This window comes from Phaenicophaeus curvirostris, chromosome 2 (assembly GCF_032191515.1).
Source record: "Phaenicophaeus curvirostris isolate KB17595 chromosome 2, BPBGC_Pcur_1.0, whole genome shotgun sequence".
NCBI lineage: Eukaryota > Metazoa > Chordata > Aves > Cuculiformes > Cuculidae > Phaenicophaeus > Phaenicophaeus curvirostris.
This window is the reverse complement of record NC_091393.1, coordinates 31,512,845-31,527,673: the sequence shown is the minus strand read 5'-3', so window position 1 is coordinate 31,527,673 and position 14,829 is coordinate 31,512,845. Positions and strand designations below refer to the sequence as shown.

Below are 14,829 nucleotides of genomic sequence, written 5' to 3'. Positions count from 1 at the left end.
AGGTCTCGTGAGTTTGCTCTTTTTGTTTGGTCTGTTTGTGAGACCGTTTGGGATTTTTTTCCAGCACGTCTCAAGACTTGTTAAAGCCTTCCTCCTCCATCCTCCTCCCCCTCGAGGCTCGGTTCACTCTCCCACAGCACACCAGACCCGTACCCTCTTAAAGGGAGGGGAGGGGGGGGACAGGGGAGACGGGGCTCCAGTCGAGTTCTCCCAGTTCCGAGAGGCCTCGGCTGCTTCTCTCCTTCCTTCGGGGAGACTGAAGGGTCCCATGGATAGTGATGGCAAAAAAACAAAAAAACCAAACCCACAAGAAACAAAACAAACAAAAACCCCGCTTAATACCCTGAAATAAACAAAAATAAACTTGAACGGAGCGGGCTGGGCAGGTGAGAGAGGGGGAGGCGCCGAGGGGAGGCGCGGGGGGTCCTGCCCCCCCCATTCCCGTCCCCGCGACGGGCGCCAGGGGAGAGGGGAGGGGGCGTGTCCGGGGCGCGGTGACGTCACCGCCCGGCGCCAATGGGGGGGGGGGAGCGGGGCGGGGGCGGCCAATGGGGAGCGAGGTGGGTCCGTGAGTGGCATTAAGGGAGGGCTCGGACGGGGCTGGGGGTGGGAGCGAATTGAAGGGAAGGGTGGGGGGGCTGGGAGAGAAATGAAGTTGTGCTAAAAGGCTCTTAGCCATCAAGAAGTTATTAGGCATTTCTCAGCCGCAAATTAGGGATTCTTCATTAATACCAACCTCGACTCCCCCCTCCCCCCCCCCCCGTTCTGTGAGAGGGAGAGTGTGGGCGCCGATAAAGGGGATGGGGAGGTAGCAATGTCTGTCTGCCCGTCCGTGTGAGGAGCGGTGACAGGCGCAAACTTTCCCCCGTGCCATTAATGAACCAATTAAAGAGTTGGGCTCCTCACCCCGGGAGAGGTCTCTGCAGGCTGCCGGGCTCAGGGACTCAAGGTAGGTAAAAAGAAGATCACAGCCCACCACGAGCTTCCAGGCTCAGGAAGGAGTCGCAGTGATGCGCAGGGCTAGGCTGTGGGTCGCTTCCCCCCGCTGGAAAAAAAGGAAAAAAGAAAACGATTTGGTTGGAAAAATGGGATGTTTGTGGGGGGAATCCGGCTTGCGGCAGGGCTGGGCAGAGCCTGTTTCCCCTGACCGGGGCAGCTTCCCCTGGCTCTGGCCGGGACTGCGGGGAGCACCCGAGGGGAAAATTAAATAAAAAAGAAGCAAAAAATACTCCGGGGCTGGCAGCGCGGGGCGCGGAGCGGCCGGTGACCTGTGCCGGGAGCTGGGGGCTGGCTCCTGCCTTGCTTTCCTTCTGCTCATGCTGGGCACACCTGGGCTGGGGAGGGTGAGGGCTGTGGGAGGAGAGTGCGGGGCAGAATCCTCCACGGGCGAGTGAGTGAGATGGGAAAATATACTCCTTTTTTTGTTTGTTTGTTTGTTTGTTTGTTTCCCCTCTGGTGGGAGAAAACACTACGCCCGCCGGAGGGTGGTTGTTGCTAACTATTTCTCGCGGCTCCGCTGCGGCGTTGTGTAGCGGCTTTCTCACCCCAGGGCTGCTCTTGTCTTCACAGAGGCTCCCGAGAAGACCCCCAGTGCCCTGCGAGGCAGCCCACGGCCGGGCCGCTGGGGCCTCGGATTGACAGCGGATCAAGGGAAGAAACGGGATTATTATGACCCTCTTCCGAGGAGCGATGCTGCCAGCCACGAGTAGGAAAAAAGGCCAGAAATTCCTCGTTTGGTTGCTGTCCTGTGCCGCAAGTTTCTAGCTTTTTTTTTAAAAATTTCTTGGAATCTGAGCTGCATTGGATAAATGCCTTTCCCATCCGATTGACTCTGCTTGTCAGAGAATTTTTTATTTTTTTTTTTTAAGAGCACCTCTCCGGTCTTGAATACTTGTTTGTATTTTACGCAACCGAACGGTTTCTGAGAGAAATGGCCGCGCTCAGAATCACTGCCTGATGTTCTGGAGAGAGGAATTGCAGCTGAAAGTTCCCCTTCCACCTTTGGATGAATCTCTGGAGTTTAAATTGTAGGAAGGAAAGGGGAAAAAAACACGATGAAAGAGAAGTCCAAAAATGCTGCCCGGACTAGACGGGAGAAAGAAAACAGTGAATTTTACGAACTGGCGAAATTACTACCCCTGCCCTCCGCTATCACCTCTCAGCTGGACAAAGCATCCATCATCAGACTCACCACCAGCTATTTAAAAATGAGGGTGGTTTTTCCAGAAGGTAAGTGGGAATGCCTAGTCGCGTCTATTTACCTTCCTATCCAGGTGTCGTTTGTCGCTTTTAACTTAAAAAAAGGAAAGAAAAAAAGTAACTCGCGCGGGGCGGTGCGCCGGGAGGCAGGATGCTCCGAGCTCTGTCGGAAACACTTTCCCATCGGTTCCTGCGACAGGTTTGTTGGGGACCTAGGGTGCTTTTGCCAACGCTCGCAGGCACTGGGCTCTGCTGCGTGTTCTCTAACGCACACGCGGGCTTCCTTTTCACCTCAGCCTCCCAGTAAGATTTGCATCCTCTGCCAAACACGTGCACGGCGAAAGAGGGGGCGATTCACCCCTATTTATAGCCGTACTATGGAGGGAGTTAATATATGGGTAAATATTTACATAAGCCTATGCAAAGTCCTAAAGCCTTAGTTCAAGTATGGAGCAAAGGTGCGGTGTACAGGTACAGCACACGCCTGGAGGCTCGCACACAGCCTAAATAAATAACTCCAGCACACCGAATCGCATCGTGGATGTGATGCATCTCTCAATTCGCAGGCATTAATCGACCTCAGAAATTTTTAACAGGGTTCTAGTACTCAGTCATATTAATTCCCCTGCCTACCCAACGCTGCAAGCCCAGAATTAGAGTCTGGGCCTGATTTTCCTCCACGATCAGGCAACAGTAAACTTAACGTTGGCTTCCAGGGCAGCACCAAGAGTCCTGCCTGTCCAGCAAAAGCAGGTTTAAGCGTCCTAAAGTTTGTCTTGTTTTCGAGTAGTTAGGATTTAAAGCGACCGTCTTGGGGCTTCTAGACCAGCTGCCAAGAAAAACGAACAGCAGAGAAAGTTAAGACAGTCGGAATAAAGTTCTCCTGTATTCTCACTCTATTGTTTTCATAAGTAGCAGGAAACAAAATAAAAAAAACCTTCAGTAATCTTTCCTCTAGATCAATCAATTGAGATGCTGTTTGCATGCAATAGAAAGTATTGAGAGCTTTTTTCTCCGACCTAATAGCAACATTCACTTTCGTTAAAAAGACTGTGACCATGAGAAACAGCATAATATAGGCACGTCCCTCTGTGTTGTCTGTACCTATACCTCGACTCAGTCTGTCGGTCTGGCTCTATTGTGTTTTACAAATCGAGAGTGAGTACAGAGCCTGTTTTGTTTGGTTAGTCTTTTTTTTTTTTTTTTTAACTTGATTAAGTCTGTGAACTATTTGTCCTAATTCTACTTTTTGGAAGCAAACATGCAGTCGGGCAGTGATTTGGACGGGGGGAGGTACATCACCCCCACCCCCAGGTTACATATGAGCTCTTGAACCTAGAGTATAGAACTGTAATTGCTAATCCAGTGCATCTTGCAGTAGTTTCTTTAAACAAACTTTCATATCTCCGAGTCACTTAGAAGCAAAATAGCGGATAAATGAAACCTTTAAGTAATAATTAAAGGCTTCATCGAGCCACTTTTCTATGTGATAATTATGCGGAGCAGCCCTCTGTTTCAAAGGAGAGTGACTTTGTCCTTTATTCTGTCAGCGCATACTTTATAAAAATAAAGATCTTGCAAACTCGGATGCCCATGATGTTCCTAAAAGGATTATTAGCAATGATTTGTCAACTCCTGCGGTCTCAGTAGGCCACCTTTCTGCGTGATTTCGAGCAGGTCTCGTCAATTACTGGTGCCTATGTAGCGGGTTGTTTGATCAGAAGAAGCATATGGTGTTGCTTGTAGGCTGTGAGTAATCATGGGAAGAGAAGAATAGCTGATCCCCGTCCCTCGGTGGCAGCGCAGGATGTTTGAATGCCCTGGGGAACCGTGTGGCCAAGTGCGCCGGGGCCGCTGCCGCCCGCCGCTGATGCTAATTCGAGCGCCGAGACGGAGAGGGCGGCAAATAAAAAAAAAAGACAAAAGAAAAAAAATTAAAGAAGAAAGAAAGAAAGAAAGAAAGAAAGAAAGAAAGAAAGAAAGAAAGAAAGAAAGAAAGAAAGAAAGAGAAAAAAAAAAGAAAAAAGGAAAAAAAAAAGAAGAAAAAAAGAAGAAAAAAGAAAGAAAAAAGAAAAAAAGGAGAGAAAAAAAAAAAAAGGAGAGAAAAAAGAAAGAAAAAATTAAAAAAGAAAGAAAGAAAAAAGAAAGAAAGGCAGCGAGCAGGCACGCTCCACGCGTGGCCGCCCCGCATCCCCGAGGGCAGCAGGGACCCCAGCACTGGGCCTGGGGGAGCCGAGCCGGGGATCAGGGGGGTTTTCCCAGGATCCCCGGGAACCGGGCGCTATGGCTCCTCCGGGAGGGGAAGAGAGGAAGAGGGAAGGTGATCCCGACTTCCCCGGCCAGAAAAAAAGAAGTCATCGCTTCTCTGGAAAGGGAGGACAGGGCAGTGGCAGTCAAGGAAATTAGGCACCCGAAGGAAAAGCCTTCCTGAAAGTAGGAGGCAGAGAGTAGCGGTGTTGGATGGATTTAATACGAGGTCCGTGCGCTTGGTTTTCCCTGGGGAGGGAGAGCGATACAAGCATCGGGACAGACACGAGGAGTTGGCCAAAAGGCTGGAGGGAGGCTGGGGAGCGCGGCGAAGCGTCATGTCACGCATTTAAAGAGATCTTGGAGGAGTCAGGAGAGAGAGAAATGCTGTCTAAGGAGCGAGCTGAGCTTCCAGTGTAACTCATCTCCCCTCTCCTCGGTACAAGAGCGAGTTTCCATCTGCCCGGAGAGGGCTCGCATAGGGGCTGGTTGTAAATAATCACGTATGGAAAGATAAACGCTCCTCACCGCGGGGCTGGGGACAGGGGAAAAGGCGGAGAGAGTCTGTGTGCATTTGTCTGCATATTTTTACGACCGATGCTTTCCTAGAGAGAGAGAAGCTGGGTAGATTTCGGGTTCCTTTTGGAAACAAGAGAGTTTTCTGGGAGCACAGTGCCAGGAGAGTCACACACAGCATCGTCACAAGGGGGTTCCGTCTCCTCCCCCGAAATCCAACACAAACTCGGTGGCACCGGGCAAACTCGATAAACCGAGCAGAGATTTTTTCAACAAGCTTCCTCTTGTAATGTCTGTGTAATTCTCACAAGCTATTAAAACGCCCGGGTTGTTAATTTTACCCCCGATTTCACTTTACTGGATTCCTAGCAGATTAAAACTGTCAAGGGCGAAAGTCGTTCAGCGCTCGGGTACCTTCCATCCTTTCGGTGCTAAAACTTCTCCGGAGGACACAGCCTACAAGACACTGAGTAGTTTTTTATGATCTCACAGCCCTTGGAAAGGCTGCATCTGCTAAATCGCTGAGGACAATGACGAAGATTTTTTTTTTTTCCAGCAGAACGTCCTAATAAATTCACCCGTAAGATACAGTTCGTTAAAACCAACCAACCAACCAACCAAAAGCAAAACCTGCATTTTAACATTAAACAGTCGAGTAATATTGCCGAAAAAAAATACCTGGGAAAAACTCAGGAATGTTGAAGGACTATAAGTATTTTCCTTCCAAAAAAATCCGGACGCTGTAACTAGTGGGGTTATTCTTTACTGACCCTCGCCAGTATACAAAACTGAAGGGGAAACAAAATGCTATATACAACAAGAAAACCTGATTGGCGCTAGAAATAGGTGTTGGGGTTTCCTTTGTATTTTGGGTTGGTTTTTTTTGGGGGGGAGGGGTGGTTTTGGTTTGGTTTTTTTTTGAGCGGGGAGCTTTTTTGTTTTTGTCTTTCTTTAAATCAGGAATATTTTCAGGGTCCTATCCCCCTCAGGCTAACAGAGAGGGAAAGGAGGGTGCGCGGTCTCTGTTCTAGTGGTGACGGATTGTTTCGGTGCTGAGAGGATTTTTATTTTTGACACAAAAGCAGAGGCTCCGTTTACACATACTTTTGCAGAATCATGATGGTTAATATTTCAATATAGAAACCCTTAATCTTGTTTTATTTTAAAGGGGGAAGAGATCAGCGGGGGAAAAAAAAAATCCGTTTCCCACGTGGATAGGTGATTTAATGCTGTTTTTCTTACTGCTAAGGGAAATGATTGAGCATTAAGTTTCAGTGTTTATTTTCTTACAGAAGTTTTTCTCATTTAAGCTGCAGTTTACTCTCCACGCTGCCTCTCTGTTTAATTCCAGTTTTGATGTGAACTTAAAATGTGAAGTGCAGAACTAAATTGTTAGCATGATCGTTGAAAAAGCAGATTTATGTGTTAAAAACAATACTCAGTGAGACGAGTGGATAAAATGGTGTTTTCTTTAGAAATCCCTTCTTAATAACATACGGTCGTTTGGAGGCCGTGGGAGGATGTTTTTCAACTTGCATACAAGTAGTGTGTGTTGGCAAGTGAGTTGGTGCAAACCCTTCCCTCCCCGTTTTCCTCGGAATAAGAGCTGCTTGAATTTGCATCTTCTGCAGAAGTGAAGGAGTTTGCGCTCCAAAATTTTCCCTGATTTTTTTCCCCACCTCTCCAAGTTGGGCATGGTTCTGTTTGTTTGCTTTTCAGAGCACAATTCTGTTTCCCGTGTGTGCCAAAATGCTGGTATTTCTTTAAAGAGCAAATACGTCTCGGCATTATTTCCCCTCACGTTTTCTTAAAAGGGTTGTTTGTTTAGTCAACAGGACTTTTTCTCCCTCTTATTATTATTTTTACAAAGAAAGCGGGATGCTTACTTATCTCCGCTTCAAATGAACACATGTGATTTACCGAGATAATAAATCTTTACAAAACCTTGCTAATGGCATCCGCAGGCAATTGGAAATGAGCAGCGGTGTTTTTTTAAAACAGAGCTTATTTCATTTCATCTGAACCCTCCGACGGAGATCCACTCCTTCAGAGAAGCCTCATTTGGCTGAGATTTTGAGTTATCATTAACCGGTGCCTGTTAAATTAGCTGAGAAATCAGCCCTGCCGGGCGTTAAGCGATGGCAAAACCGGGCGCTGGCGGTAGGCTGTTTAATTAAATGGTTAATCGAATCAAGCTAATTCCTCTACACAATATCCTGTTGCCTTTTCATTTTCCGATATCTAGGATGTATAGCTTCTGTCCCTGCGTCTCTCGATGCCGCTATTTCTTATTTTTCCCTGGACAGCGAGGGGAAAACGACGTCCTTGGAGATGGGGACCGAGCTGGCTCTCGCCCCACTCCCCCAAGAAACACCCGCGCCTCGCATCTCCCCAGAGAAGCTGAAGGAGGGACAAAAGGCAGCGGCGGTGCCAGCGAGGGGCGGGGGGAGATGGCAAAGGTGCCGCTTTCGGAGGGAGATGGAATCCCCGCACCCAAAGCTTTAAAAGCGGCTCCGCCGGGCAGGTTGCGCGGAGCCGGCGTGCGGGGCCGGGGGGAGGCGGGCCCGGCCGCCCCTCCTCGATCCCCCCGGAGCCCCGGGGGAGGCTGGCGGGCCCCGGCCTGCTCGGTGCCGCGGGGAAGGGGCCGCATCCCCCGCTCCCCGCGGGGCCAGCATCCCGGGGCAGGGAGCGGCTGTTACAAGGGCAAAGCGAACGCACCGCGGCAAAAGCGGGTGGAAAGCGCCCGGGGGTGGGGTGGGTCGGGTCGCCACCCGGAGAGGGAGTTTTAAGAAGTGCCTGGAAGCGAAAAGCGCGGTGGAGCTCCTTGACCCCAGCTTAGGGAAGAGCCCCCGCTGCCGCCTCCGCGGGACAGCGCCCAGCGCCCCCCGGAGCCGAGCCCCCCGAGCCCCTCCGCCTCCCCATCGCCAGCAGCAGAAAAGTCTCCGCGCCCGGGGCCTCGTCTCCAAGGCGGCATCTCTCGGGCATCCGTGGGCATCGCCCGCAGCCTGGCCGGGCCGGCGGGGCGCGGGGAGAGTCCCTGGGAGGGGTTCCCGGGAGGCTCGTCCCTCAAAGAAGAGGGTTTGGAGCTCAGATCGAGCTCCCGGTGATTTTTTTGAACGGGAAGGTCAAATAGTAGTAGTTTAGTATGGTTTAGTATTTGATAGGAATGGTTGGACTCGATGATCCGAAGGGTCTTTTCCAACCCGGTGATTCTATGGTTCTATGAAATGGCCCGTCGTGCCGTCGTGTTCGCTGCCGTCGATTCGGATCGCGCTGAGGTTTCGTGACGGACAGTCCGCTGGGAAAATCGTAGCGACCGCTTTTAAAAGCTGGCGACACAGAGTAGATCAGGGCTCGCACCTTCTGGCCACCCCACCCCGCTACCACCTACCTCCCCGCCCCCACCACCTTTGCCATTGCGAGGCAAAAGAGGGGGTCGAGGTAAGTTCTGCGCTGCAGATGCTCGTAGAGTGACAAGGAACCCGGAGATCAACCAGGGTCAAGGAGCTTCCCGGGCCTCCTGGAGTCTCATTTCCCTGTGCCTGCCTTCCTCCGTCTCTGCCTAGATCAAATCAGAGATGAGTGAGGAGCGCCTTCCCCCTTCCGTGGGACAGAGGAGCTCCTTGCGCCAGTATCGCTGCTGGGTAGGGATGCTATTCACCCAACCCCTCTATTGGCTGCCCGCATCAAGACTTGCATCAATCCAACGATGAGGGGAAGGACGGGGCCAGCGCAGCCCAGGTTGGCCCTGAGCCCGGCTTGGGGGACAGGCTGCTTGGTGCTGGGGGTGGGCACGGCTGGGGACTAGATGTTTCACTTGAACTTGCCAACTTAGCTACCCCGTGAAACAGAACGAGATGCTTTTTGACGTGGAAAGCGCGGTGGTTTTCCATGGGGAAGTGCTGAGAGAAACGATGAGTCAGCACGCTCGTTCCGAGCAGGATCCGCGCAGTTTCTGCGCATGCTACTAGGTGGTGAGATTGTTGTTCGCAAGCTAAGCAAGAGCCTGGATAAAATTCCTCGCTTTCCTCCCCCCTTCCTTCTGACGGCGGACACTTTCTTGTGGCCCAAATTGTTTATCTTCTTAGGAAAAAAAAAAAAAATCCTTGAGTGGAGGAGATTGTTAGGTAGGAGCCTATAATCTATATTTTGTCAAGAGTATCAAACTCATTCCGAAAGAAAAGCTCGATCCATTTATTTTTGCTAGTTGAATAGCACAGCTGGATGATGCCTTGAGCTTAGGCTCGGCGATTGCTCATCATTCATTCGCCAAGAACTGGCCTAAATAGTGCCTGTGGGATTAGGTCAATTTTAGTGGATCTACTTCGCCTCATTTGGTTACTAATTGGTTTCTTGTTTTATAAATCGAAATCTCATTTTCAGGAAATTACAAAACTCGTGCAGTCAGTCCATTGAGGTAATCCGCGGGTCGGGGGTATTTAAATGGAAATGGCTCTACAATGCATCGAGTATTAAGCAACAGTAAAACTTCGCCTCTATTTCCAAATGAAATGTGAGCTCGCTAGCTCCTTAGATCCATAATAGATACACCCCTTCTAAGGCTACTTATGTAAATATGATAAATCAGACCTTGGTGGGGGAGGGGATGCAGAGAAGAAAGCGAATTTTATCTGCTAAGGTTAATGTGGTATATCTTGGAAATCTTCCAAAATAGATTATGTTTTGCTTTGTCTTCGGCCACTTTAGCTGGGAAAATCCTTCGCCTAAAAACGATTTAGTTATCCTTCCCCTCGCAAAGCTGCTTGTTTCTATTCCAAACCTATTATGCTGCTGGCTCTCCAAATTACAAGAGAATCTTTAGATCTTGTTTCCAAGCGTAATCCTGAAGCAAAAGGGAGAGCTGATTTCCTTGTTTTGTTTTAAATAGACAATCAAAGGATTTGCAGAATTTTCTGCGGTAGGTCAAGTGCAAGAAATCACAGTTTGCCCCTTCGATAAAAGGAAATTGGATGTTAAAGCGAACGCACAGGAAAAAGAAAAAAGGGAATATTAATGGAGAGGTTTTCTCGTATAATCTTTAAGAAGAGTATTTAAGGAACATCAGGAGAGCCCGTCGACTCGGGAGAGGCTGGGATTTGGCAAGGAACAGAAATAGCCTCCGACTTGAAAGAGCTGAAACTTCTGAGAAGTACACAAAGAACCGTCTCACGTGACGGGATCTCAAAAAGCCGGTTCAGGTAGACAAGCGAGAACGTTTAATTATAAACCATTAACAGAGCCAGCCCGGGGTTTCCGCCCGGAGCCCAGCGGGGAGTTGGGCGCCCGAGGAAGAGCCGCTTGCCGGGGGAGGTTAACCAGCGCTGCCCACCGGCTGCTCATTGACCTGCCGGGGACGGGTTATTTTCCCTTTTAGAAGAAGAAGGATCAGAGCCGTAAACTTCGATTAATAAGCAACTTCAACCGTAAGCAGGGAGCGCAGATTTAGCTCTGAATGCAGAAAACTGTCGTCCAGGTTTCCTTCTAGACTGAGGGAAGTCCCAGAGAGCAGCCCTGGCTGCTTCTGCTCTGAAGGGGCGTTCTGGCTCCCCAGCAGAGAAACCACCGAGAAGTTCGTGGAAAAAAACAAACATACAGCGGGTTTTTCTCTCTTTTTCTGCTCAAGGTTTGCCAGCTCCATGCTGATTCCAGGGGGTGGAGGTGACCCTCTGTCCCGGCGCCTGGCTCCCTTGGCTGTAGGGGAGGAAGGCAGGGACCCAGAAAGAAGTCACAAGGTCCCCGTTAATCGGGGTGGAGGAATTAAAGGAATTTAAAGGAATTAAAGGAATTAAAGCCTGGCTTTGGCCGGCACCTGGCGCTGGATACACGCCGGGGGTGGGAGAGGTGGGGGTAGGCAAAGAAGATGCCCCTGCCTGTGTCGGGCTGCGGAGTTAAGAACGGAGGGGAGGAGTGTAGGAGCAGGGAAGAGACAAGCTGGCGTGAAGAGGTGGACGAGCAAAGGGGGAGAAGAGGGTGAAAGGCGGGGATGAGAGGGACGAGTCGCTGTGGCGCTCGGGCGGTGGGAAGGGCTGGCGATGCCCCTGGGATGCCCCGTTCGAACGGCGCCGAGGAAATCGTTAGCTTTGTTTAGACCGGCAAACACCTAAGTGGAGCCAGTCAATAGCGAGGGATGCCCGTGGCTGCCGGCTGTCACCACCTCTCCCGTTTGCCTCGAAACAGCCGGAAAACGGGGTCTTGCCTTCCCCGAACCCTCCCTGCAGGAGGGAGACCTGGCCGGCTCGGTTCTCCCCACCCCGGCCGTCAATCAGGATTTGTAAATTTATTTTTTCATCCTTTTACTTTATCTTAGTGTCTGTGCGTGTCAGGCTGAGCCTTATTTCATAGCACAAGCGTAAAAGGTTTTCACTGTCCCGTTCAAATTATTTCAGCAACAATACAGCAGAAAGGCACCACCCACAAGTAGTTTTACTCCGGTAGAGTAATTTCTGTCCGGTTTTTCTTCCTCCTCACTTTGAGTAGAAGAAAACAGAGTGATGTCTGAAACATTAGACAGCTCCGGAGGGATTCGTTTCTGGAGGTGGCTATTTGGAGGCAGATCACATCCTTCTGCAGGGAGACTCATCCCACCTGCCAGAGCAGCAGAGAGGGGGGATGGTGAGGAGGGAGGTGAATCCCGGAGTCCTGGCTTGGTGGGGCAGGAGGGAGGACTGGTCTGGGCCGCCTCAGAGGCGCTTTGCCGCAGCCGTGAAACCGCACTCGGCTCAGCCACGGGTAGTTTGCTTTCCGTGGGCTTGAGTGGGGGCCGCTAAAAGGGAAAATGTTTTAACGCGGGGCTCCGCGAGAGCTGAAGGAGTCGCATCTGCTCGCTCCTCTCTCCCTCCTCAAACAGGTAATTACAAATATTCCAGGTTAGACAACGGTGGCCCCGAGGACAGGAGGTCACCGATCAAACTGGAAAGTGATCTCTGGCTAGCAGGGGGTCTAAGCCCGTCCTTATGTCTCTCCCTCCATATCCTGCTGGCTAATTACCCGGCAGGTTGCAGCCGAGCTTTGCCTTCTGCAGGCTGAGGCTCTGGCAGGACCTATCCACATCGCTGGCCCGGCCAGAGCTTTCTCTTCCCAGGCACCGTCGTGCCACGTTAAGCGCATCCTTCTCTCGACATAGAAGGCTTCCTCCAGCATACTCCTTTCTTTTATTTTAAATAGCTCCCGGTGTTGTCCAGAATACCTTCGGTGATGGTAGGAAAAAGGCGCTTTCCCCAAGTTCAGGGAGCCAGTTCCCAGCAGCCGAGGGCAGCACTTGACAGCCCTTTTACCTAGCACGCTATTTTGCTTAGGTCTCAGTTAACTTCACCGTTAACTCAGAATAGGTGCTTTTCTCCCATGGGAGATAGGTCTTGTAAAAAATCCACAGAAGAGGCTTCTCTCTGCAACGAAATCTTATCTAGTTTCCCGAAGTGCACGTGTATTAGAGTAAATACAACCAACCAACAATAACAACAGAAAACAGAGGAAAAAAGTGCCTCTCCAGCAGGCCATCAAGAGCCAATTTTTCATCTCCTCACTTTACTTTTTTTTTTTTTATGTGCATTAAATAAACAGGACTTGGAGAAGCCTGGGGCCACTCCAGCCGAACCAGCCCACTGGACAATGTTGGACGGGAACTGGGATCCCATCTTTTGCAGGTACTGGTCTGGAAACGACAGCCGTATGGTATTAATGATTAAAGAAACCATTCCTTCTTCTAAGCCTTTAATTGCTGCCTTGACTAATATTTAACTGTTCACATGTTTAATAAAATAATAAAAAAAAAGTGTGCGGGAGAGCTTTAGGAAAATGAACCGTCGCGGTTGAATGTCGTGTGATGTAATGGAGTTGTGGTTTGGTCCCTCCGGGTCCTTTGCCCCAGCAGTAGCCAACAGGACCCGCAGCGAGGGATGTCAGCGTATCCCGGTGTGTCAGAGAGCAGGAACATGACTTCCCCCCAAACTCCTGACAAGGTGACAAGTCCCAGCAATACATTGGACTTCAGGGTGCTGTAGAGATATAGAGAGGCTCTAGAGACAGGTCCGGGGAGGCTGCCCTGGACTCAGCAGGCACAGAAATGGGTATAGACACGAAAGACGTAGGACACGTTTGAAAACTCACTGCTGTCTGAACTGTTAAGGAGAATTAACTCTTATGGTCACCGCGCATTTTTGGTAGGGTTATATGGCGTTTTGTGAGCCTTATAACATTCAGAAGTCCCATCTACGTCTGCTGAAACATGCCAGCTAAATTTTGATAAATAAATAAGTTACTTTATGGAGAGTTTTAGACCCTCCTCGCTAACTTAAAGTCTCCTTAGCAAATATTCAAGCGCTGAACCCGCCAGAGATATTTGGAATGGATTTAGAAATCCCAAGCATTTATAGAAATGCTTAGGATTTCTAGCATCGACTTATCAATCACTGGGTAGCCTGAAGCTCTTCTCAGGTACTTCCCAGGTATTTTGCGTGACCGGAACCTTTTGAGCTGTATACCTCTAAGAAGCAGGTTGTATCTAAAGGGTCGGGGAGCTTTGCACTTGCCCGTTTTCTTCCGACTTTTTGAATGATCGCAGCCTGAACAGGGATGCCCGTTTGCTAAAATATAAGATATTTCACGGATCTACCTGTCTTCATGGATGGACCTATTAGAATCATAGAATCATTAGGTTGGAAAAGACCTTAGAGATCGTCAACTCCAACTCCAAGCGCACCTGTCTACTACTAAATCATGTCCCCGAGAATTATATTTATGCTTCTCACCCCTCGACCCTTTCCCGCAGACGCTGGACGGTTTCATATTTGTCGTGGCTCCGGACGGCAAGATCATGTACATCTCGGAGACCGCCTCGGTGCACCTGGGCTTGTCGCAGGTACGCTGGGGGGGTGGGGTTTGGGGTGGGGTTTGGGGTGCCCCCAAACGACAGAAGAGGTGCGATGAACCCCTTCCTCCCCCTCCTCCTCCTCTCTCACAGGTAGAGCTGACGGGCAACAGCATCTACGAGTACATCCACCCCGCCGACCACGACGAGATGACGGCGGTGCTCACCGCCCACCAGCCCTACCACTCGCACTTCGTGCAGGGTAAAGTACACGGCTCCCCCCGTGCCTGGCCTGCGCGGCCGCGGAGGGCACCGCGCAGGGGCGGCGGGGACCGCGGCTTCACCCCTTCCTCTGCCTCTCGCCCTCCCAGAGTACGAGATCGAGAGATCTTTTTTCCTGAGGATGAAGTGCGTCCTGGCCAAGAGGAACGCGGGCCTGACCTGCGGGGGCTACAAGGTGCGTGCCCAAGGCCAGGAGCCCCCCATCCCTCCCTCCCTCCCTCCCTCCCGTCCTTCCAGCTCCCCTGCTCCTGCCGAGCGTGCTGCCCGGGCGGTGGAACCGGGAGCGGGGATGAGCCCGCGGGGCTGTCCCAGACTGATCCTCTTTCATGTGGTTCAGACCCAGAATTTCTCTCGGAGTTTCAGGTTAAAAAGCTCAAACCACAAAACCAAGCAATTGAGCTCCCTGTGGTGGTATTTTTTTTTGTTGTTGTTGTTTTAAACTGAACCTCGCACAACCACTGACGTTCCCGAGGTGTCTGGGAAGCCGTCAGGTGACACAGTGGGAGCTCTGGGTTAATTTATTTCCTTATTGGGTAGCTCGTCAGCTTCAGGGGCAGCTCTCCAAGTCAAGGCATTTGCCCTGGTGCTTCACACGCTTCTGCTCCGGGGTCCACCGGCACAGCGCCCAAGAGCGCTGAGTGGGGTACCTGTAACTCAAGGAGATGTTGTGCCATGATGTGCTGTAAAACAAGAACATCTGTTGAAACTGCTCCGGGAAGAAACACCCTCATAAGGAAAAGTAAGGGAGGAAGTACACAGCAGTCATATGCAAGGATACA

At 50.6% G+C, this 14,829-nt stretch overlaps 1 protein-coding gene across 1 annotated transcript in view; it reads left to right on the top strand.

Annotated features, from left to right (window-relative positions):
- The first annotated feature begins 1,852 nt into the window (after nt 1-1,852).
- The window catches only part of LOC138717437 (single-minded homolog 1-like), a 48,960-nt gene continuing 35,983 nt past the window's right edge, over nt 1,853-14,829 (top strand). Inside the window, exons 1-5 of the mRNA XM_069850953.1 lie at nt 1,853-2,229; nt 12,523-12,605; nt 13,730-13,819; nt 13,922-14,030; nt 14,140-14,225. Of these exons, the coding sequence (XP_069707054.1) occupies nt 2,055-2,229; nt 12,523-12,605; nt 13,730-13,819; nt 13,922-14,030; nt 14,140-14,225 (543 nt within the window). The 5' untranslated portion in view covers nt 1,853-2,054. The remainder of the gene's footprint in view (nt 2,230-12,522; nt 12,606-13,729; nt 13,820-13,921; nt 14,031-14,139; nt 14,226-14,829) is intronic.